The 21,627-nt window shown below is 42.3% G+C and overlaps 1 protein-coding gene across 1 annotated transcript in view; it reads left to right on the plus strand.

Moving 5' to 3' along the window:
• elna (elastin a) overlaps positions 1–21,627 on the plus strand; it is a 75,414-nt gene that overhangs the window by 42,401 nt on the left and 11,386 nt on the right. Inside the window, exons 7-47 of the mRNA XM_084673644.1 lie at positions 9,094–9,207; positions 9,341–9,430; positions 9,511–9,552; positions 9,759–9,806; positions 9,956–9,991; positions 11,011–11,091; positions 11,214–11,288; positions 11,395–11,442; positions 11,580–11,642; positions 11,871–11,906; positions 12,030–12,101; positions 12,286–12,423; positions 13,682–13,723; positions 13,835–13,918; positions 14,013–14,063; positions 14,279–14,344; positions 14,613–14,681; positions 15,069–15,101; positions 15,212–15,271; positions 15,775–15,807; positions 15,894–15,968; positions 16,068–16,142; positions 16,307–16,339; positions 16,497–16,580; positions 16,780–16,821; positions 17,009–17,074; positions 17,184–17,228; positions 17,329–17,406; positions 17,566–17,598; positions 17,705–17,782; positions 18,344–18,376; positions 18,494–18,571; positions 18,760–18,792; positions 18,910–18,987; positions 19,249–19,281; positions 19,405–19,482; positions 19,672–19,704; positions 20,616–20,675; positions 20,865–20,897; positions 20,994–21,146; positions 21,384–21,416. Coding sequence (XP_084529770.1) covers positions 9,094–9,207; positions 9,341–9,430; positions 9,511–9,552; positions 9,759–9,806; positions 9,956–9,991; positions 11,011–11,091; positions 11,214–11,288; positions 11,395–11,442; positions 11,580–11,642; positions 11,871–11,906; positions 12,030–12,101; positions 12,286–12,423; positions 13,682–13,723; positions 13,835–13,918; positions 14,013–14,063; positions 14,279–14,344; positions 14,613–14,681; positions 15,069–15,101; positions 15,212–15,271; positions 15,775–15,807; positions 15,894–15,968; positions 16,068–16,142; positions 16,307–16,339; positions 16,497–16,580; positions 16,780–16,821; positions 17,009–17,074; positions 17,184–17,228; positions 17,329–17,406; positions 17,566–17,598; positions 17,705–17,782; positions 18,344–18,376; positions 18,494–18,571; positions 18,760–18,792; positions 18,910–18,987; positions 19,249–19,281; positions 19,405–19,482; positions 19,672–19,704; positions 20,616–20,675; positions 20,865–20,897; positions 20,994–21,146; positions 21,384–21,416 — 2,535 coding nt within the window. The remainder of the gene's footprint in view (positions 1–9,093; positions 9,208–9,340; positions 9,431–9,510; positions 9,553–9,758; positions 9,807–9,955; positions 9,992–11,010; positions 11,092–11,213; positions 11,289–11,394; positions 11,443–11,579; positions 11,643–11,870; positions 11,907–12,029; positions 12,102–12,285; positions 12,424–13,681; positions 13,724–13,834; positions 13,919–14,012; positions 14,064–14,278; positions 14,345–14,612; positions 14,682–15,068; positions 15,102–15,211; positions 15,272–15,774; positions 15,808–15,893; positions 15,969–16,067; positions 16,143–16,306; positions 16,340–16,496; positions 16,581–16,779; positions 16,822–17,008; positions 17,075–17,183; positions 17,229–17,328; positions 17,407–17,565; positions 17,599–17,704; positions 17,783–18,343; positions 18,377–18,493; positions 18,572–18,759; positions 18,793–18,909; positions 18,988–19,248; positions 19,282–19,404; positions 19,483–19,671; positions 19,705–20,615; positions 20,676–20,864; positions 20,898–20,993; positions 21,147–21,383; positions 21,417–21,627) is intronic.

Here is a 21,627-nt window from a genome sequence, read left to right on the forward strand (position 1 = left end):
ATCCATCTACAGCATGTCAATTAGCTGATGTGCTAAAGCTGACATTTGGCTAATAGGCCAGACAGGGACAAGTCTAATGGAATCAAAGACTGCCAACATGTAGGAAAAGGTCATCCCCTTCCCTATAAACCTATTTAAAGAGGATTCCATTGCAACAGATGTGCAAACAGGCTTTTACAGAGGCACCTGTAGCATTGGCACGTTCATCGAAGGAAGCAGTGGTGCATTCCACAGATGTACACCACAGCCCATTCCACAGAAGTACACTACGGCCCATTACAGATAACAGCAGCTGGTGATCACAGTAACGTGGCAGACTCATGCCAGGCCTTGTAAATGCTAAACTAATCATGAATCCTGTCAGTGTCCACGTTCATAGGGGAGTCACTACCAGAGAAGGCAACCTTCTCCAAGAGAAGTCAGCTGGTCTCTTGTCCTCCCTCAAACGGGGACAAATTAAGGACCTTGTTCTCTGCCAAACCTGGACAGAGCAGCTTGTTTCTGGACAAATGTTAAGCTTTACGGGAAGAACCTCTTGTCACTAACAGTTAGCAGGGATACTGCGGAACAAGAAATATCTTATTGTTATTCCCCACTCACCGTGCGTGATGCAAAAATGATACTGTTTAGATAAGAGTTGGATGTGTCAGTGGGTGGATAGCGTCCACACCTGTTTAAAAAAAATCGACTCTCAATTCTCTGAGCACGTCAAGGCTGAGCTGTAGACACACAAATCTGGTATACTGCATGAGTATTGAAGAATTTCAACAAACATTTCTCTCGTAACCATATTGTTGAATTATTACAAGCAGAACAATAGGGAGGTATGTTGCATAACCGTCTTCCTGGCATATAAAAAACAAGACCCACCAATTTGCCCAAGGTGACAATGTTTTTATACCACAGAAGAGGAGGTCCTCCTCTCAATGGCAAGTTTCATAACAGGAAGAGGAAAGAGAGGTTCCCAAATAAAGGCCACATAACAGAAAAGTGAATCAGAAGGATAGACAGACAAAAGTGCCAGAGGGAGAGAATTGCGGTAAAACGATGCAATATTACACTGGCCTGAAGTTTGAAGGAGAGAAAGTGAAATGAAAAGACGGAGACACAAAGAATGAGTCAGGGATGAGGTGATCAGCCAAAAGCAGATGAGTTGGGAAGCAGCAAGGACTTGTCTTGCCAGACACGTGTTTCTTATCAGCAGGGATCAGACCTGTCACTGAGACTAAAGTGTGTTTGTATTTTTTATGTTTACTTGATATGCTTTTATGGGTGTGTGTCTCTCAGTGTCATTTGGTGTGTTTGCTGCGTGATTCTGTGTTTGGGGACACGTAGCTGGATCTGATGGCAAATGATGACCCATCTTCCCAGGCATCAGAGTCCAGTCTGACAACATCCCCACTGAGCTCCCCCCCCCTCCACACACACACACATACACGTACACATCTCTCCCTCCCCACTTCCCTCTCCTCCAGGAAGAGACCTCTATTTTGGTGGAGCCAGGCTCTGAGATTCCAGTGATGAAACTAGAGACCTCAGAGGAAACATTCTCGTCCAGAGGACCGAGACCTACACGTTATCCCCTCGTCTCAGTTTGTTACGGCTGTTTGTTGTCGTTGTGAATGTTCCCTTGCTGTCCGGTCCCATTTGGAGGAGAGCCATTTTACAATGGATTCCAGAAGTTGCTTCCAATTAGTTCTCATGTTTCTAAGTAGCTGTTAAAGAACACTGCATATAAGTTTCACAACTTAAACTTGGGAATGATCGTGCCAATCAAAATGTCATCACAGTGTCAGGTGAGATAAGATGCGGAGAGACCACCAAATAAGAAAATTCCACCCTTCAGAGGGAAGATTGAGAATGTGTTGCATGTTGCACTACTGGCCTTGGAAAAATAACTGAAACACATACATGCATTACATGTTAAATAACATAAAATGTACACCAATTAAACTGGGTTATATTTAGGATGAGGTGGGGTTTTATTTTTTCAACTTTTTCCTCTCAAAAAACATGTTCTACTGACCATGTTCTCACGGTCATGTTTCTATCCCTAAATGGGTCCAGTGATGAGGCATTCCCTGGCCCCAGCCCCCAGCCTCTCCCCTGGCTCCGGCCGGCCAGGTCTGGAGCAGAAAACCCTCTCCAAGTCCATCTGGCACCCAAAGCCCAAGTATTGTTTTTGTAGAGATGGAGAAATATCTCCCCTCTCGATTCCTTCCAATGTCACACGTTGCCAAATCATCCCTGGAAAGGCTGTAGTGGGCTCAGGGGTAAAATCGGTCACATCCCTGATCAGATTCATTGGCATTGTATTATGTCAGGTGTGGAGTGTAACATATTATATGACATCATATTAAATGATGGGGTTGGATTTTATTCTGATGCCCATGTTGGTTTGTCAACCTGAAAGATATGACATCATTGATGACTTTTTTCTGCACTAGCTATGTGAGCATGGTCCACACCTGCTGCTTGAAGTGCTTTTGGACATTTTGGGTCTAGCCCACACAAGTCCTTGCTCACTAATTCACTGTTTCATTGATCTACCTTAACCCACACTGATGTGTAGATAGTGAGGTGTTTTCCCAGTTAAGGCACCTGGGCACTGTCCGTCACACGTGTTTAACATAGGGAGATGCCTGAGGTAACCACCCTGTCATCACACTGTTTTGCAGTGTTGTGCCTGAACGCGTTCATTGAACAAAAGTTAATGATCATTTTGGTGAACGTGAACTGAACGTACTGTGTTACTGCCTGATGAACGATACTGTGAATGCGTTCATTCTGGTGTCTGTGAACAACACGCTCTCTCTTTTAGATTTTGTTCAATTAGGTGCCAGATTTCTAGAAACTTCCAGGTGAAAGACACACAGTCCTGTATCCAGGGTTTCACAACCAGTCAATCGCGTGTGCTTTCTTCTACTGTCTATTCCTGGCAAGTGTGGGAGCGCTGAAGTTGCTTAGAGGCCGAGAGCGGTATCGCAGACAGATAGAACAAATGGGGGGAGGCTGTACCTTCAGCGCAAATGTAAATCCTGGCTGGATAAGGATTAAAAATCAAAAATTGGATATGAAGATGAAATCTGACACATAGTTTTAGCGTTAAACTAATAAAATAATTGCTGTCTGTAAGTCTATATGGGCTGTGGAAATAATTCAGAAAAATTATAGCTCGTAACATATTGACAAAAAAACTGGTTAATTTTTTGGAGCTGTGAACTTAGTTCAAAATTTTGAATTATGAACTACAAACTGAACTAGTTCATTTTTTAATTTGTGAACTATGAACTCAGTTCATGTAGAAAGTGAACTCTCACTGAGACCAAATGTCTCTTAAGAAATGCACACACACACATGCCCAGTGTTCCTTCAGAGACACTGACCTGTTTAATGCTAGTATAATGTCTTAACCCTGACTTGTCAGAAAACTATTCAGAAGACAGATACTGAAATGCATATGTGGACCATCTGGGGGATGTTACATGCATCACCAGCTTTACATACCATGAGCACTGGATCCTTTATTGACAGTTTTTGTCTGTGTGCATGATATGCACCATTGCTCTCCTAAAGACATAATAAATAATGGACAGAAATGGTATGGGTATTTGTGGTAAGTGTGGCTGTGTGGTTTGTGTGGTACATGTACCATGGCTGCATGTAAAATGCTTGTCTGAGTGTGGGTTTGGTTTGTGGTTTTGGTTGTATGTATATAAACTTGTGTGTAAAAATCTACATTAGAAGCATATGTGTGGCCACGGCTACACATACTTGGGTGTTTGTAGGTGTGTGTTGCATGCCAACCAATGTCCACAGAATGAGAGATGAGTCTCTACTGAGAGATTGGATGTTGGCAGAGCAACTGTAGCATTCCTTTGGAATAGGATGGAAAAAGTGGACCAATAGAATCTTCTCCTGCAGATCTGCAGCTCTGTCAGTGCGGTTCATTTGAAGGCAACAGTGTAACGTGTCCCACACCATAGTGATTGTTAGATAAACAGTGACATCATACCAAACTGGACACGTTATGATAAGCACAGCATGAATGTGTGCCATCGCAATCAACAGCATTTAACGTGTTTTTTTGCGTGGATGCACGTGTAGCAAGGCATGTAATACAGATGGTCTTGTGGAGATGTGGAGGCTCGGTGAGAGGCTTGGTGGGAGTCCGACTGCAGGAGACGTCACTGGGCAGGGCCACCCTTGGCCCTGTGGCATTGCTGTAATCCACATTAGTGCAATGGATCGTTTTACAGCGGCCCTGTAAATTGGAGACATTCAGCAGAGCTGTTTGCCTCCTTGAAGTTTGTCAGTTGACTTATTTTTTTATGCACTCACGTCCTGGTTTGTATGTGAACAAATGTCGTCCCTGTCAGGTTTGAGCACCTAAGTCTGCAGCAACATAAACAAAACAAGAAGACTTCAATTCTGAAGTAAATGATCCTACCCCATCTGAAAGTAACTGAATAAAGTCATTGACTATGTCAAGTCAAGTGCAGGAGATACTGTAGGCGGGCCAAATTACTCCCTCCATTCCACTTTACATTTCATTTATTCGATCTTGACCCTGGTCCACAGTTGCAAACACAAATTGAGTGAAAGCTCATGGAACCATAGCCTTGTTTGTTTAATGCCAAACTCCCTGAAAGGCATGTATTCAGGGGTCGCCTGGCTGGGGCTAAAGCTCCAATACAGTACCTCTCTCTGGCCATGTCAGAAAGGAAGATGGAAAGAAGAAAGGGTTCCCTGATTAGGCTGAGTTGTTCTTACCAGCCAGAGGGAGTGTGTTTTGTGTCTGTTTTATCAGTCCAACATGAGGAGAAGTCAACTTTTCATGCATGTGCAGAGACTGATGGCTTGGGAAAACTTGGAAGTGACAAGGGATTAGGGAGGTTCACCCGAGAGGGAGGAGGAGAGGAGATCCAGCTTGTCTGATTGTCTCACGCAATGTGGAATCATCTCTGGGTAATACATCTTCCAACTTTAACGTCACCGTCTGTCCTCGTCCAACTCTTTGTGTGAGGCTTTGTAAGAATGCATTGAAAAAAAAGAACTTGGAACCCCAGCGATTTGTTCATCTGATACCCATGCAGTCATCTGTCAGGACTGTGAAGGGTGTAATTATGACTATTCAAGGACTGATGAGGTATTGAGGCTTTCAGTAGGATATAACTTGAAGCACCAACAGTACATATTAGATCAACTGAAAATATTTTAGCTATGATTGACTTCTTAACACTCAATCAATCAATCATAATCAACCATGACTCCCCCATACCAAAACTTGTCATTTTTGCCAGTTGAACCCTATCTCCATCAGAGCTAGAAAAGAGAAGGAAACAGGTTCCAGAGTTTTTTGGGACGTTCCAGAGTTCTAATCCCTGGTCTGCTTTCACCTCCTCTGTATTCAGTTGCTGTGGATGCCTGCCATGGAATTCTTCGCTCTCTTAAATTAAACCCTTCAACAGGCCCAGCTGGTCGCGAGGAAGGGAGAGAGAAAGAGAGACAGAGAGAGTCTCCTCTCAATTGGCTTATTCTGTATGTTCCTTTTAACACCTCTAGTTCGATGCATTGAATCCATGTGACCCAGACTGAAAGAGAGCAAGAGAAGGAATAAGGGAGAACGGGGAGACAGGCAGAAAGAAGGAAAGAAAAGACAAAGTTTGCAATAACCCTGCCTTGTTTTACTCGTTCTAAATTCAACCAGACATATGAGAGATACTACTGAAACCATGACCTAAAATGACCTAAAATGTTCTTACCAACTACTGGCCCATATTTTCCTTACATGTTTTCTACCAACACACAGTCCTTGGCATTGGCAGTCCACAATTAACTAGTTTCTACTGAACATATTTTGCCCTAAAAATGTAATCATTGTTTAAAGGCGCACTGCTAATTCAAAACTTTAATTGTAGGTGCACTTTACTGGATTTCACCTCAGAGACCTTCAGGTGCACTTGTCACAGAGCACAGCTGTAAAAGCTGCAGGACCTTTATGAATGGAAATTCGTCATCAACCATCACCCTTCTGACACTGCACCGTTGCAAGTGGAGGGAAAATGTGATACATTGGAGGTCATTTCTCTCCCATATGTAATATAGTATTTCTGTGCCCCCCTTCCACCTCTGGCTTGTGTTGTAAGTGTCTGACCTCACTCTTTGTCCAAAGGTGCTTTGGTTTAGCTTATCCTTACTCTCTGTCTATGGCTTGCGTGTCACAGAGACAAACAGCGGCCATTTTTACTTGGATAAATCAACCACCTGTCAGTAATCAGCGAGGCTATTGACTGAACAACGGCATCGGCACCAAAGTAAAACAAGCTTGTTTCTATTTCGAGGTCAAGGGCACAGAGTTTCCATGTGTGCAAATCATTACAACCAACAACGTCCGCATGGGCTTCCAACAAACTAACGTGTGAGCTAAGACAGGCCTGTTTGTGTGAACGGACTTACTGTAATAATAGGACTCAAAGAAACCCCTGCTTGTTTGAGCTGACAGGTGTGGGTACATATGAAAACAAAGGGCTTTTGTAAGAGCTCGTATCAATGATACAATTAATGGAGAGGTTCCAACCAGCAATGGTCTACAGCATGTTCGTGTGTCCTCTTGCGTTGACCCTGGAAAGCATGACTTTTGCATTTCTCTTGTGGGTGTTTTATTGAAACTGTGTCTAGTGATGTTGAAGCCAGAGAAAATGAATTCCTGCAGCGACTTCTTTACGATCTCTGGTCTTTGAACCTGGTTTGAAAGTCTGACGAAGGTTCAGATAAACACACACAAACACACACAAGCATACACACATATACCAATCTCAGGTGGGCTTGGGTGTGCTGGTTTTGGACAGGACAGCACAGCACAGCACTGCAGGTGGTGGTCAACCCCGAGCGTGGCTAAAACAGACAGGACTTCACTGAGCGCAGAGGTGGGCTGGAGTGATGAATGGAACTGCTCAACCACACACAGAACTCACACTGAACACTCACACACATATCTGTTAAACTCTCACTGACGCACACTCTCACACAGACATGACATGATATTTGCACACAGACAGATCCACACAGGCAGATACACACACACCCACAAAACAACCTCAGACTGACCTGTGCTTCTCTCACTAAGCAGCCAGTGAGACATTCCAGTACTCCTTGTGTCGGTCTTCAGTCTCCTGGGAGTTCAAGCTAGAAAAAAAGAGAGAGCGCTGAGTTAGACTGGCTGTCGCTCAGAAAGCAGAGACCCAGGGAGTGTACCGTTTAGCTGACAAATGACCTAATCTTGTCAATTCAATTGTTTCATACCTTCATCGCCTCTGTGTTTACTCTGTTGGTGGATACTGTAAGGGGAGTCCCCCCACCCCCTCTCCTTAAGATCCATCCAAAAATACAGTATATCAATCTGATTATTGTTATTGCTACAAGGTCAGTTTGCGGAGGATTGGGCAATGGTGGAGGAAGAGGAGGATGCTTAGAAGATGGATTATCGGCGACGGTGAGCTTAGAGTCTAGGCTTTTGCTGACCGCACCATGGCCTTGGCAGGACTGATGCCCTGTTTTGACTGTGGAAGGAAACCCCACACCTCCATTCTTCAATTCTCCCCGAGCATTCCACAGAATCTCCCAGTATGGCTGCCTTCACCTTATAGACAGTTGGCTTTTTTCCGCACCACTCTCTCCTTCTGTCCTCACTTTTTCCTTTTTCATCAGTTTTTGAGTACTTGGTCATCATCCCCCAATATCTCATACTGCTTAGCTGTTAAAGACTAAAAAACAAAGCCCCAGATATCAGTCTCCAACGAACCAGTTGAGGTCTCTTGAAAATCTGATGTCATCTAACTTGGAAAGCCCAGAGCAGAGCCTTCTGCATGGCTGACAGAACAATTCTACAGAGTTTACAGAGGCTAACACTGTGCAGCTCTCCTACAGAGTTCCCCTGGGCTCTGCAATGGTCGTGTTTACTGAACAGAAGCAGCAACCTTTGTCTCCATCCTCTCTAACACCGTACGTAAGTTTTCCACCAGCTGAATCCAGGTTGTGCCTCTTGGCTATCTAAGGTATGTTTTGGTCATGCTTCATAGCGCTGGAAAACAATTATTCAATTATTTAGCACAGGAATGTGCTTTATTGAATCATCACCACTTTTGCAAGGGCATGGGTGTCTTGTGCTATTTGTCACTATTTTGTTCCAGTTCATAAGGACAGATTATTTGTACTAATTTTCTTTGGCTCTCACTGCCTGTAATTCAATGGATAGGTTAATACAAAGGTCACTGGCAGATTAAGCATGGTCAAGATACAAAGAGGCAAAGGTGGCAGTAGAAGTCTTTCCATACTTCCCCCTCCCTGTTTTGTTTTTTATTTTTCTTCTCCTTCTTCTTCGTCTACTGCTGTTCCTGTCAGCGAGCAGAAACCGAAGCTGGGATATGACTTCATATATGTATCACTACCATGTGGAAAGAAGACGTTTTTCTTCTCAAAGACATACTGAGGATTGCAAAGATCTGTAGCCGTTGAAGTCATCAAGGAATAGCTATGGTTGTCTGATGCTAAGTGACCAAAGTGCTCCCTCTACTGGGGCAGTCAGCCGGAACCACATGACCACAGAAGACCTATTGACCAAAATTAAAAACAGATGGTGGAGTGAGACTATAAAGACATTGTAATACAAGTTCTAAACCAAGTTTAAAAAATATAAGTAAGACTTATAGATAGATTAGATGTAATGCAGCAGACACAGTGGCAGAACCCACCTCTTAGTCTATAATGAATTTGTCATGAATTCTTTCATATTCTTGATCATGATATCCCTTTACAAGTATGTAGGTACTATAGCAGGGCCCAGGAGTGGACCTGGAACTTGGCACATTGCCTATCATTTCCACTTGCAGAAAACTAAAAACAGAATACAGATGTTTTGACACCTAATCCAATTCCATTCAGTGCAGTTGTGTCTCTCTCTCTCTCTCTCTCTCTCTCTCTCTCTCTCTCTCTCTCTCTCTGTCTCTCTCTCTCTCCTACTCTATTGACTCTCTCCCTCGCTGTCTCTCTTGCTCTTTTTCTTTCCCTACCATCCTCCTTCCATCTTCTGAGGCTATGGAAACCTGGGGGCCGGTGGACTCGGGGCTGGGCCTTATGGAGGAGCTGGTGGTCCCGCATTAGGAGCAGGAGGCCTTGGAGGCGGATACCCTCAAGCCCAGCCTGGAGGTGAAGTGTGGCCTTTTCCTTTATGGGCTCCCAGTTCTGCTAAAGCTATGATATTACAATAATATGTTAGCACTGCTGCATTGTCACAGAACTGTGTGCTGATGACCTTTCCTTTTGTTTCTGTTGTTCTCAGCTGGTTATGGTGGCTACGGGGGATATGGAGGTAGAGCTGGAGGATTCTTCCCAGGGGCTGGAGCCGGTGGACAAAAGGGTCCCAAACCAGGTTGGCCTCCAATGGGCATTGCTATTTTTATTTCTTAAAAAAAAAAAAGGATTAAGGTTGATATTTTGGTCTCCTTTCAGGTTATGGAGGTAGTGTGCTGCCTGGAGGTGGTTTACAGCCAGGTATAGAATCACAATTCAGTCATTTCCTTATCTCCATAATTAACTACCATATCAGTAGTTGAACTACCTTCACAGTAATGTAAATAACGTCTTAGTCATAAACTACCAGTATTATTTTGAATGTCTACATGGATGTTTGGCCATGACTATGATTACATCAAGAGAAACTTGAATCCTCATTGACCAGCCTCTTGTCTCTAATTCAGGGTACGGTGGAGCAGGACTTCCTACTGGTGGACTGCAGCCAGGTCTAGGTGAGCTGCACTGTTAGTCTCACTGACACCCAAGACTGGATGATCTAACGCTCAAACCTTCCTCTATCCAGGACATAAAGAGGGCAAGGAAAGCAATTCCACCAAACAGCATCCAGTTCTTTAACATTCTTGAAATGCTTCTTTTCTAGGCGTAGGTGGCAAGGGTCCAAAACCACCCAAAGGAGGTAAGACGAATAGAAATCTCGGCTAGCCTATTACAATAAATTATAAAAAGTTCTAAACAAAAGAGTTTTGCATGCATGCTATGGGTAAGCTAACAGAAACAGCCTTATACATTTAAAACAAATTTGATATAAAAAAATGTATTGGGCAGACTGACAGGTATTGAAAAGATTACCTTGCACAGGATAGTGTTGCCAAAAGTTAATCCTGACCATAGTGTGCTTTTAGTGTAGATGTTTATGATTTTCTTTCGGGCTAGTTTAGAGTATTCAACATGTATTCAGTTGAGGTCATCCTGACTCTAAATGAAACAACTCTTGTGCAACCAGTATCATTACTCTTTTTCAAGACTTTCCAAAAAAATGCCAATTCTATAACTCCCCCTCACACAACATTCCTCTCCATTATTTTGCCAAACCTTGTCTATATCTCCCTCCAATGCATGTTTTGCTGAGAGCCAGGTTGAAGATAGAAAGAAAAGGTTAAACAAATAAAGTGAAACCGTTTTTGATTCCCTTGCCAAGATCCCTTTGCAGCAGAGCTGACAGCTCATTTCCTGTTCCAGTTCATGGCCAAGGAAATTAAGCATGTGATGAAGCAAGGCAAATGCCATGCATACTGATTTGGTTAAATTAGCGCTGATCATTTGGCTTTTGATCACCATACTCTTAATAAACCAAAAGGGGGATGGCAGATTAGCTTGTTTGACACACTGGCATTTTCAAAGCTGTGCATGGAGAACCAGGAGCTCCACAGGTCCCTCATATGTCCATGTTTTGTAACTACATGTCAGATGTTCTCCAATACGTATTACAGTATTGTCATTCATTGCGTAAGGTCACCAAAATCAAGGCACTCACATTTAACTGACGATAATTCGTCACTACATAACGAGGGATTGTAAACACAGACAGATAAGTGAACCCATCAGTTCTGCTGTTTAGTGCTTTGCTTAAGACTCTAAAAGTCTCAGTCATAAGTGTGAGTTTGCCATTTTTTAAGTTTGTTTGTGTATGTGTAGGAGTTGGCACTGGAGGGACCGTGCTGGGTGGAGGTGGGGGGCCTGGGGGAGCAGGAGGAGGAGCTTCTGTTCCTGCAGGAGGTAAGACCTTCAGCACTGTAGCACAACACTGGACAGGGGTTTATTCTCTTTGTCTTTACCAGTCTTGTGCACAATACTTTCATAATAGGTTACTGAGTCTGACTTTTATCTTCATTTGTTAGCACCAGTCTTTCCTCAGATTGGTTTACCTGGAGGAGGGCTTGGAGGGGCAGGGAAAAAAGCTTCAAAAGTGCCAGGTGTGTGTAAGACACTGACAGAATATTATGTGTGCATCCATTTGTCTATGTGTGCATAGGGTTGGTAGCCAAGTTAAAATAACTTGCAACTAATTCCCTTTTGTAGGTGTTGGTGTCCCTGGACTTTATCAAGGTGGAGTGGTGCCAGGAACAGGTATGTCAAATTCTCAGACCTACCCTGAAGTCTATTTTCAATCACACCTGCAATTCAGCATGTCATTATGGGAAGCATTGCATACACTGTACACTGTACATGTCAAATAGTGTTGAACGTGTTCCTCATGTCTGCAGGGTTTGGTGGTCGTGGGGTTCTGCCTGGAGTGGCAACTGGGACTGGCCTCAACACAAAATCATGTAAATTCCAACGTTTATTGTTTTTTCAATAAAATAATCCATCCTTCATTCTCTTCATCTGACAATATAAAGCATTGATTAACCACAGTAAACCAACCATGAGTCATGTTTCAAAATTTGAAAAACACAAGGCCTATTTATTTGGCTGGTGTGCGTCCATCCATCAACAGTATTGTATTGCAGCACCTCATGTTTTTAATGTCTTGATCTGATCATTTGCCTCTGCAGTGCCTGGTGGTGGGCAGGGTGGTCCGGGAGGGACAGGTAGGGGTGCCCCTCTTGTTTTGGTAAAACCTCACCATCTCTGCTTCTAAAGCTCCTGTTCAAAATGGATATAACTGTTAACTGATAACTGATGTTATTGATTTGTGAATGTTGTTGCTTCAGGATATGGGTATGGAGGACCAATGCAACCAGGAGTGTTCCATGGATATCCACTCAAATCACCCAAAACACAAGGTATGCAATGTTACCTAATCACATCATGTATGACATGTCAATTGACGTTGTCATTTCGGATGTTTATCATTCAAGCAACATTTATAATTTTATAATTCCTGAAAAGTTTGATCCCAGTGTTGAAAAGACCCCTATTGCATGGACCAACTGGTATGTTTTTAATACTTTTGATCGTGCTTTGCAGTATCTTCCCCTTCAGTGCACAGGCAGTCTTACTCCCCTTACAACCACATGAACACTCATTTGAATGGCCTGGTGAATGGGCACATGAATGCTCACATGAACGGGCGCTTCTATGGGTATTCCCCTGAGGTTGTGTATGGTGGGTTTGTCTTGAGATGTGGCTGAGGATGATAGAGGCGTTCTCTTTTTGAGGCCCTGTGGGATGCACCCCTGAGAGTTCATTATAGTCTATGCTGTAAATATTGTTGATAAAAACATTTGAAAACCTCAAAATCAGAACCCCTCTACTTTTTGGGCTATACATTAGTTGCTTCAAACACAATCAAGAACGATTGTCACCAAAGAAATGTAACCCACTAAACTCTTGCTGATGCCTAGTTGTAAGCTGTCATCTTGCTGATTTAAACCCATTCTCTTCATAAGACCACCTTCTCAATGTGTATTTGCATGTGAGATGTTAATTTACACATTCTCATTTAATAGAAGATTTTATCCATTGTAATGTACACAGGTGCATATACTGAGTGCAGCAGATGGTTTTGGACAAGAAGTGCACTCTGTATCACAGTAGTTAATGCCAAAGTCTATGTTACAAAACACAATGAAACATAACATCTCTAAAACAACATCCCAAAATGGTCAATTTGCAATACCCTTATTAATCTTTTTGGCTTTGTAAATAGATGGTCCATTGCAGGGAAGAGTGCCACTCTGCCAGATACAGCTGTAGGTTTAAACTCTCTTTGGACCACACCCAGATCTGCTGTCATTCTCACACAAGATCTGAGCGGATCAAGTGGATCCGCCAAGCGTCCTCCTTTTCTCTTACATTTAGATCAGTTTGAGCGCTGTTTTCCTTGTGCTTATGAACTTTCTATGCATACCTGTGAAGATGGTTTTAAAAAATATATATATATCAGTTGAACATATTGCATTTCTATACCTTTGTTAAGTTAATATTTCAAGGTTTGTTGACAGTCGGGTAAAACATTTATGTTAAGTGCTAAATTTAGTACTAAATTAAACAAGTGATTTATATATTTTTTTACAATTATTGAGCCAATGAACCACAATACCAAACTTGCATACTCTCTAACCCACAAGACATGTTAGCATTTACTGCATGCAATTATGTGGTTTCATTTATTTGAGTGGATCTGACACCCAAATTAGCTTTGAACAATTGAGTAATCAGTTTATTTAATGGATGCCATTCAAAGACAATATTTGGTTTTAACTGAATTCCAGAGAGCATGCAAGAAGGTTGTTGACCATCTAAGACACACTCAATTTATTTTTTAATTTTGAATAATGATCAGTGTTAAATCAGGATACTGTCAGACTCATACGGCGCTTGACTGCTAGACTAATGTTGTTTGCCTGTTTAATTTCCACAGGAGGCTATGGAGCAAAACCTGGAGGAGGCAAACTTCCCTTTGGTAAAATATCATTTCCACATGTAAATCACTGAGTATTTCTGTTTGTGTGTGTATTTGGAAGAAGTAGAAGGATACAGAAACATGCTTCATCGCCCCCCCTTACTGTTTCAGGTTATGGGGGCTTTGGTGGTGGAGTAGGTCTTCCAGGAGGAAAAGGGGGTCCTGGGTCCAGGCCTGGTTACCCTGTTGGAACTGGTATGTATGTGAGGAATACACACACGCACACATAAATACATAAGCGCACTGCAAAACTGCACTCCTTTGTCTAAGCTTTCTTCACCATCTATAGGGGTGGGAACACAAGGTATCTCCCAGGCGCAGGCTAAAGCTGCTAAATATGGTAAATATGACATTAACATGTTACGCATCTTTTGAATAATTGTTTGCAGAACTGCACTGAAAATGTAAAACCCAAGCTAAGGGATAAACTAAGCCAGTTCATAACCCTGCACAAAGTTTTCCTCAAGGTAGACAGAGCAGTTTATGTAAGTGCATGGAGGAGGTCTATCAGAGTAGCATACCGTGGACTCTGTTAATAAAACATCTGTTTTGAAGGTGGTCCAGGTGGTGGAGTTCAAGGAGGAGTTCAAGGAGGAGTTCAAGGTGGACCATGGGGTGGAGGTTAACAATGCATTATTTTCCATTTTAGCCATGTCAGATAACTGAATATATATTTGCCTGAACTATATACATTTTGAATATATGATATGATATATTATACTGTATATATTTCATGTGGAGATGCAACATTACTCTTATTGTTAATTATTCAATTACAAAATGTAGTTTTACTTACCACATATGTTACTAGTAAAGTGCCTTATTTGGATGCATGTTGGCATCTAATCATATGTCATCCAACCTTGTGTGATGTTTTGGTCTCTGAAAGGCTTGCCAGGAGCTGGAGTGGTGGCTGGAGGAGCGGGAGGATTACCTGGGGCAGGGCAAGGAGCTGGAGGTAACACAAGATGTTACATTTACACTTAGTCATTTAGCAGACGCTCTTATCCAGAGCAATTTACAGCAAGTACAGGGACATTCCCCTGAGGCAAGTAGGGTGAAGTGCCTTGGCCAAGGACACAACATCATTTTTGCACGAACCAGCAACCTTCTGATTAATAGCCCGATTCCCTAACCGCTCAGCCATCTGACTCCTTGGACAGTGGACATGTTGTCCATTGTCTTACATGTTCTTCCCTCTGGAAAAGAAGTATTTTACTCTGTCACACAGATATTATTGTGTTTAATGTGATTGAATTGATTTGAAGTAATGGTACTGGTATGGTACTAATTAGCTGTAAACGATCTCCCTATGGGGGATGATTTTTGTCCTTTTTTGTTGCAGGATATTCTGCTGCGGCAAAAGCTGCTAAATATGGTACATATAGAGTATTTTGTTGACATTATGACAAGCTCTTCACAGTACTGTACAAACTACTGCATACAGCATAAACGCTTACAGTATTATTTAAATATATTTTTCTGAAGGTGTCCCTGCGGGAACAGGCACTGGGACCTTGGGTGGTTATGGTGGAGCATTACCTGGAGGTAAAGTCCTTCCAATAAATCATCCTTCTCCCCTACTCATTTTAAAAGATAAGCTTACCAACTCATCGTGATTTGTCAAAAACTAAAGCAAGGCCACAAGCAGTACAGATCTAATGGCAGTTGCCAATAAGCACTGATCTAGCTTTGACTGTTTGTTAAACTAAGCTAGACTGCATGGATCTACCAAAGAGAATGAGTCCAAATCCAATATGTTTTACTTCCCTTGATTTATACTAGCTTAAATCTCTTAGATTTGTCTCTCCATATTTAAAAGTGTTCATATAATCAATTAAAAAATCTCGAGCAGCCCTGTGTGTGTCAAGGGGCTGCAGGTGTTCCACCAGCAGGTTGTCGTGGATACAGCATGCCAGAAGCAGGATATGCAAGGCCAGGCTTGGGATGTTAGAGAAGGGTGCTGTGAATTGATGGCATGACTTGGCTGGTGCTGGATGGTATTCTGTTAGGGTGCTGACTCTGGGTTTTTTCCCCATCTACATGTACAGGGTACGGAGGTGGTGGGATACCTTCCAGGTTTGGTAAGATTTCCTTTTTGAAACCAAATTGACTGTCAAAAATAAATATATGATCGACTGCACAATATAACTCCGGATCTTCTGCTTAGGTGTCCCAGGTGGTGCAGGACAGGGGGGCTTTGGAGGGGTGCCAGCGGGGGCTGGGGTTAAACCTCCCAAATACGGTACGATTACTCATTTATACCCTTAGATTACACTAAAAGAACAAAAGAAGTGCGAGTTAATATATTGAAGATCAACAAACAATCTCACAATCTTGACAGGAGTTCCTGGGGGAGCAGGGGCAGGGCAAGGTGCTGGAGGACTGGGAGGAGCAGGGGTTCCTGGTGGGGCTGGAGGTAATCCATGGAGCTTTATACTGTACTTTACATACAGTACTATACAGTTCTTTTAATACTTAAATGCTTACCTTCTTGGTGCTACAGCACTGTGTTAGCCAGACTTGCATCATCATACTAAACAGGGAATGATTGCGTTCTGTTGACGTCTTTTCTACTTTCAGGATACCCAGGTGGTGCTAAGGCTTTAAAATATGGTATGGCTGCTTGGTTATTTCACAATATATTGCCCAGTAATTGGAAATTACAGCAGATCTACACCTATCATTATAATATTTTATTGACATTCTTCAACTGAAGTCTTACTGTATCTTATACTAACCGTTTTTACCATTGTGATTGATTCATCTCTAGGGCCAGGTGGAGCAGGTGGAATCCCAGGTGGGGGCGCTGCTGCGGGGACAGGATGGGTACCTGGGACTGTCCCGGGATACGGATGTAAGCATCTGATTTTTTAGACTCAATGTCAACCCAGGCTAAAATCTACATATATCCATGCAAGCAATTTCAACTTGTGACAATATTACTCCCCTTTTCAAGGGAATTTGTTTGGGTGTTTGCGGCATACCGGTAATCATGAAATGATAGTTAATTATGTATTTCATCTCTTATCTGTAAGCTCTGTTCTTTTTCGCAGCCTACGCTGGTGGTGCAGCTGGTGCCAAGCCTCCTAAATATGGTAAAAATATAAATAATTTTCAGTACATAAGAAAGCATAGCTGACATTGCTTCAAAAGTAATAACTTTAATGATAAGCTATATCGGTATTGTGTTGATACACGTTGATATATTCACATAACATACTTGTTATACTGGTTGTATTGCAAACTGTATGATTACAGTTTGACTGTGTTCTGACTGTCTAGGTGTACCAGGAGGGGCTGGTGGGGCGGGGGCGGTGCCCGGGGGGCTGCCCGGGGGTGGATACGGAGGTGAGTGTGCCACCGTTCAAATGGCAGAGGTTAACTTCCAACCAGCGACCTCACATAACTAACCCAAATAAGACAAGGACGAAGGCCCTGAAAATGTGCTGTTTTGTAGGCTATGGTTATGGTGCTGGTGCTGGAGCAAAACCACCTAAGTACGGTAAGAATGTACTCTATGGCCTACAGTACAGTGATACACTGCAACTCTTAGAAAGTTTTGTGAAGATAAGACAATCCATTATTTTATTGTACTGGTGTAGGAGTCCCTGGAGGTGCAGGAGCTGGTCCAGGTGTTGGAGGAGTGGGAGGAGCAGGAGGGCTTGTCCCAGGAGCTGGAGGTAATGTATCATTTCGACCATGGTCTTAAATAGAGGTAAATTATACCTAAAGTTGCATCCTGTTTGGCACATCACAGAAAATAAGCATTAGAGATGCAGTTCATAAACCTTTTTACATTAAGTTGGAAGATCTCTTATTGCTATTAATTTCTAATTCAGGATACTCAGCGGCTGCCAAAGCTGCTAAATATGGTATGTAACTCTAGTGATGACACCAGTGTATTAACTGTACTGTACTAACACTGTACTGTACTAAGACTGTGTGTCAAATTTGTCAAACCTAACTCTCCTGCCGCAGGAGTTCCTGGGGGAACAGGGGCAGGGCCAGGTGCTGGAGGACTGGGAGGAGCAGGAGGGCTTGTACCAGGAGCTGGAGGTAAAGCACAAGTTTGAACTTTAACCTTTTTTCTCAAAGGGATAGTATGTTGAGAATACAATTAATAATAAAGATATATTATAGATAGAGATGCAGATAAACAGAACACATCATCCTGTTTGGCTCTAAACAGTAGAGGTATAGTTGATTAACCTGAATATTTGTAGTATATGAATATTGTGAGCATTTGTATGGCGATAGTTTTTATCCCACTATATTACGGCACGACATTGACAGCATAATAATAAAGGAAACCAGAGACAAGGCTCGAAATAAAGAAAACACTATTGTGGTGCTCCTTGTATTCTTCATTCAATACACACATAAATTCCTGGGAATACATATACAGTTCCATCCCCTTGCGCTCCTCTCTGTTCTTCTCTTCTTCCTTTTGTGGCCTCAATCCGGACCTTCAGGGTACAAATACAGTGATTAGTGCAACCTTTTCAGCTGGTCACCCTAGCAGTGCCTTTACTCCGTCTTACCTCCCAGTAGAGGGGGTAGTAGGCCTGTATAAGTCCTCTGCTCTCTCACAATTTATTTTTATTTTTTATAATTCAGGATATTCAGCTGCTGCCAAAGCTGCTAAATATGGTATGTAACTCTAGTAATGACACCAGTAAAATCCCTATACTGTCCTAGCATTGTACTGCACTAACATTAGCACTCTGTGTTCCAATACTCTAAACATGCCTAACTCTCCTGCCACAGGAGTTCCTGGGGGAGCAGGAGCAGGGCCAGGTGCTGGAGGACTGGGAGGAGCAGGAGGGCTTGTACCAGGAGCTGGAGGTAAAGAATAGTGTTTTTACCTCTGAAGCGATAGTGGTGGGCAATACAATGAATAATAGGTATATTTTATAGATAAGATGCAGATAAATAGAACACATCTTTCTGTTTGGCTATGAAAACAAGAGGTACAGTTGATTAACCTGAATACATTCAGTAAGTTTGTCTCTTTGAACTTTTTTCCTAATCAGGATATTCAGCTGCTGCCAAAGCTGCTAAATATGGTATGTAACTCTAGTAATGACACCAGTAAAATCCCTATACTGTCCTAACATTGTACTGTACTAACATTAGCACTCTGTGTTCCAATACTCTAAACATGCCTAACTCTCCTGCCACAGGAGTTCCTGGGGGAGCAGGAGCAGGGCCAGGTGCTGGAGGACTGGGAGGAGCAGGAGGGCTTGTACCAGGAGCTGGAGGTAAAGAATAGTTTTGACCATGGTATTTGTTTTAGCTATAAAGTTATACAATTTGTGAAATACATTGATTTATAGAGATAGTTATAGGGAAAATATATACACATGTATATACAGATAAACAGAACACATCCTGTTTGGCTATAAACAATAGAGGTGCAGTTGATAAACCTGAATGACTGAATTTTGTGAATTTATTCAGGTATATCAGCTGATCATCTGTAGTTTATATAATAATATATTTTACTACTTTTCTTTATTCAGGATATTCAGCTGCTGCCAAAGCTGCTAAATATGGTTTGTAAAACTGTTTAAACTTGTTTTTACTGTAGTGTTGACACCAGTTCATTAACTATAGTACTGTACTGATTTGTTCATGTTTAACCAATACTCTAAACATGCCTTATTCTCTTTCCACAGGAGTTCCTGGGGGAGCAGGGGCAGGGCCAGGTGCTGGAGGACTGGGAGGAGCAGGAGGGCTTGTACCAGGAGCTGGAGGTAAATCCTCAGTGTTTTTATATCTGAAGCGATAGTGGTGAGGAATACAATGAATAATAGGTATATTTTACAGATAGGATGCAGATAAATAGAACACATATTTCTGTTTGGCTATAAATACAAGAGGTAAAGTTGATCAACCTGAATATATTCAGTAAGTATGTCTTTTTGAACTTTTTTCCTAATCAGGATATTCAGCTGCTGCCAAAGCTGCCAAATATGGTAAATAAAACTGCATCATGTAAACACTGTAGGGATGACACATACATTAAAGGGGTGATTGACTGGGTTTTTGGGGTATTTCACACTGTTCCTTAAGGTCTCTGAATAGGGTATGTAGCATTGGTTGGGCTGAAAATGGCCTGGGTGCTGTTCTATGTCCCCTGATGCTTCCAGTGAATTTGTCCAGGGAAAAAAACACTAGGTTTTGTCCTTTTATGGTATGCTCATGAAAATATAGATGAGCTGCACGCTGATTGGTTGGTTTACAACGAGTGAAGACGCAACACGGCCAAACAGCATTCACTGAAACATCGAAGGTGGAGACTTGAAATAAAAACGTACAAATAAATCTATTGTGTGTACACAACACTGTTCACTCTCCTGCCATAGGAGTTCCTGGGGGAGCAGTGGCAGGGGCTGGAGGAATGGGTAGGGTGACCAGACGTCCTCTTTTACCCAGACATGTCCTCTTTTTGAAACCTAAAAATGCATCCGGCAGGGATTCCAAAAATGTCTGGGATTTCGTCTCGTCAGATATTTGTGTTTCTCTGGGTCTTTCACAAACTATTATAACGCCCTTACAAGTTTTGGAAAATGTATCTCCCTTACGTTCCGCCTTCTTGTGTGAGCTCTGACTGTAGAGAAAACTGTCTTTGGTCGACCGCCTTCTCAGTGTTGAAAGATGCACAATAATTATCCTCCAAATACGATCCTTTTGAGCCTTTGGTACGATACTTCGCCATTTCCAATCTGGCAACACTGAGGACCTTGCCTCCTCCAGTTGCATTGTTTACAACAGCACATGACACCTGCAGCCATGCCAAAACGTAAATGTGTCTTGATTGAAATGTGCCTCCCCTCCCGTAACGAAGTGTCCTCACTTTTCACAAACTCAAATCTGGTCACCCTAGGACTGGGAGGAGGAAGATCAGTGCCTGGGACTGGAGGGGGTGGAGGGGTAGGAACCGGAGGTAAATCATGGTCACAATTATGGCTATTAAATTGTACAGTAGCACAACATACATCCCATCAATTGCTTTTCTAATGTTTGGGTATAGACCCAGGCGCAAGGCCCAAGATGGCCCAAGATGCAAAACAGTTGTATTGCCATTTGTCTTTTTAGCCTAAATTGATTTACACACTCTTTTTTGTGTTTTTAGGATATTCTGCTGCAGCCAAAGCTGCTAAGTATGGTATGTGTAATTTAGACCACAGACAGAACCTTGGTAGGTACGTGTCGAGATATAAATACACAAATACTGTATATTTATGTCCTCTTTTGGCCATAGGTGTTCCAGGAGGAGCAGGGCCAGGGCCAGGAGCTGGAGGACTGGGAGGAGCAGGGCCAGGGCCAGGAGCTGGAGGCCTGGGAGGAGCAGGGCCAGGGCCAGGAGCTGGAGGACTGGGAGGAGCAGGAGTGGTTCCAGGGGCAGTAGCTGGAGGTGGATCTTTAAAAGCTACTAAACTGTGTATAAACTGCAAATTATTTTAGCTGTACCAAGGGTGTCAACCAGAAAGCTGTACATTGTGTGTTTGAGGAAAAATTATAGAAAAGAATGCTGACTGGAATCCAGTCACGGTATTAGTAGTTATTGGTATCCCAAAGAAGCATGTGCCTTTCCTCATTGGTTTCACATCTTTGCATAAGTGTGAATAAGTCCCTTTTTTAAACGTTACAGGATATCCTGGTGGAGTCAAACCGCCCAAATATGGTATGGTATATTTCTTCAAATTAGTATGTCAATTATATTTTATATATATATATATATATATATATATATATATATATATATATATATATATATATATATATATATATATATATATATATATATATATATATATATATGGAGGTTTGTTCTGTATGGCCACATACACTTTCACACCTGCTCTGTCTACCTGTCTTCCTCACTTTGTGCCCCT

This window comes from Hypomesus nipponensis, chromosome 15 (genome assembly GCF_054491055.1).
Source record: "Hypomesus nipponensis isolate SF chromosome 15, ASM5449105v1, whole genome shotgun sequence".
Classification (NCBI taxonomy): domain Eukaryota; kingdom Metazoa; phylum Chordata; class Actinopteri; order Osmeriformes; family Osmeridae; genus Hypomesus; species Hypomesus nipponensis.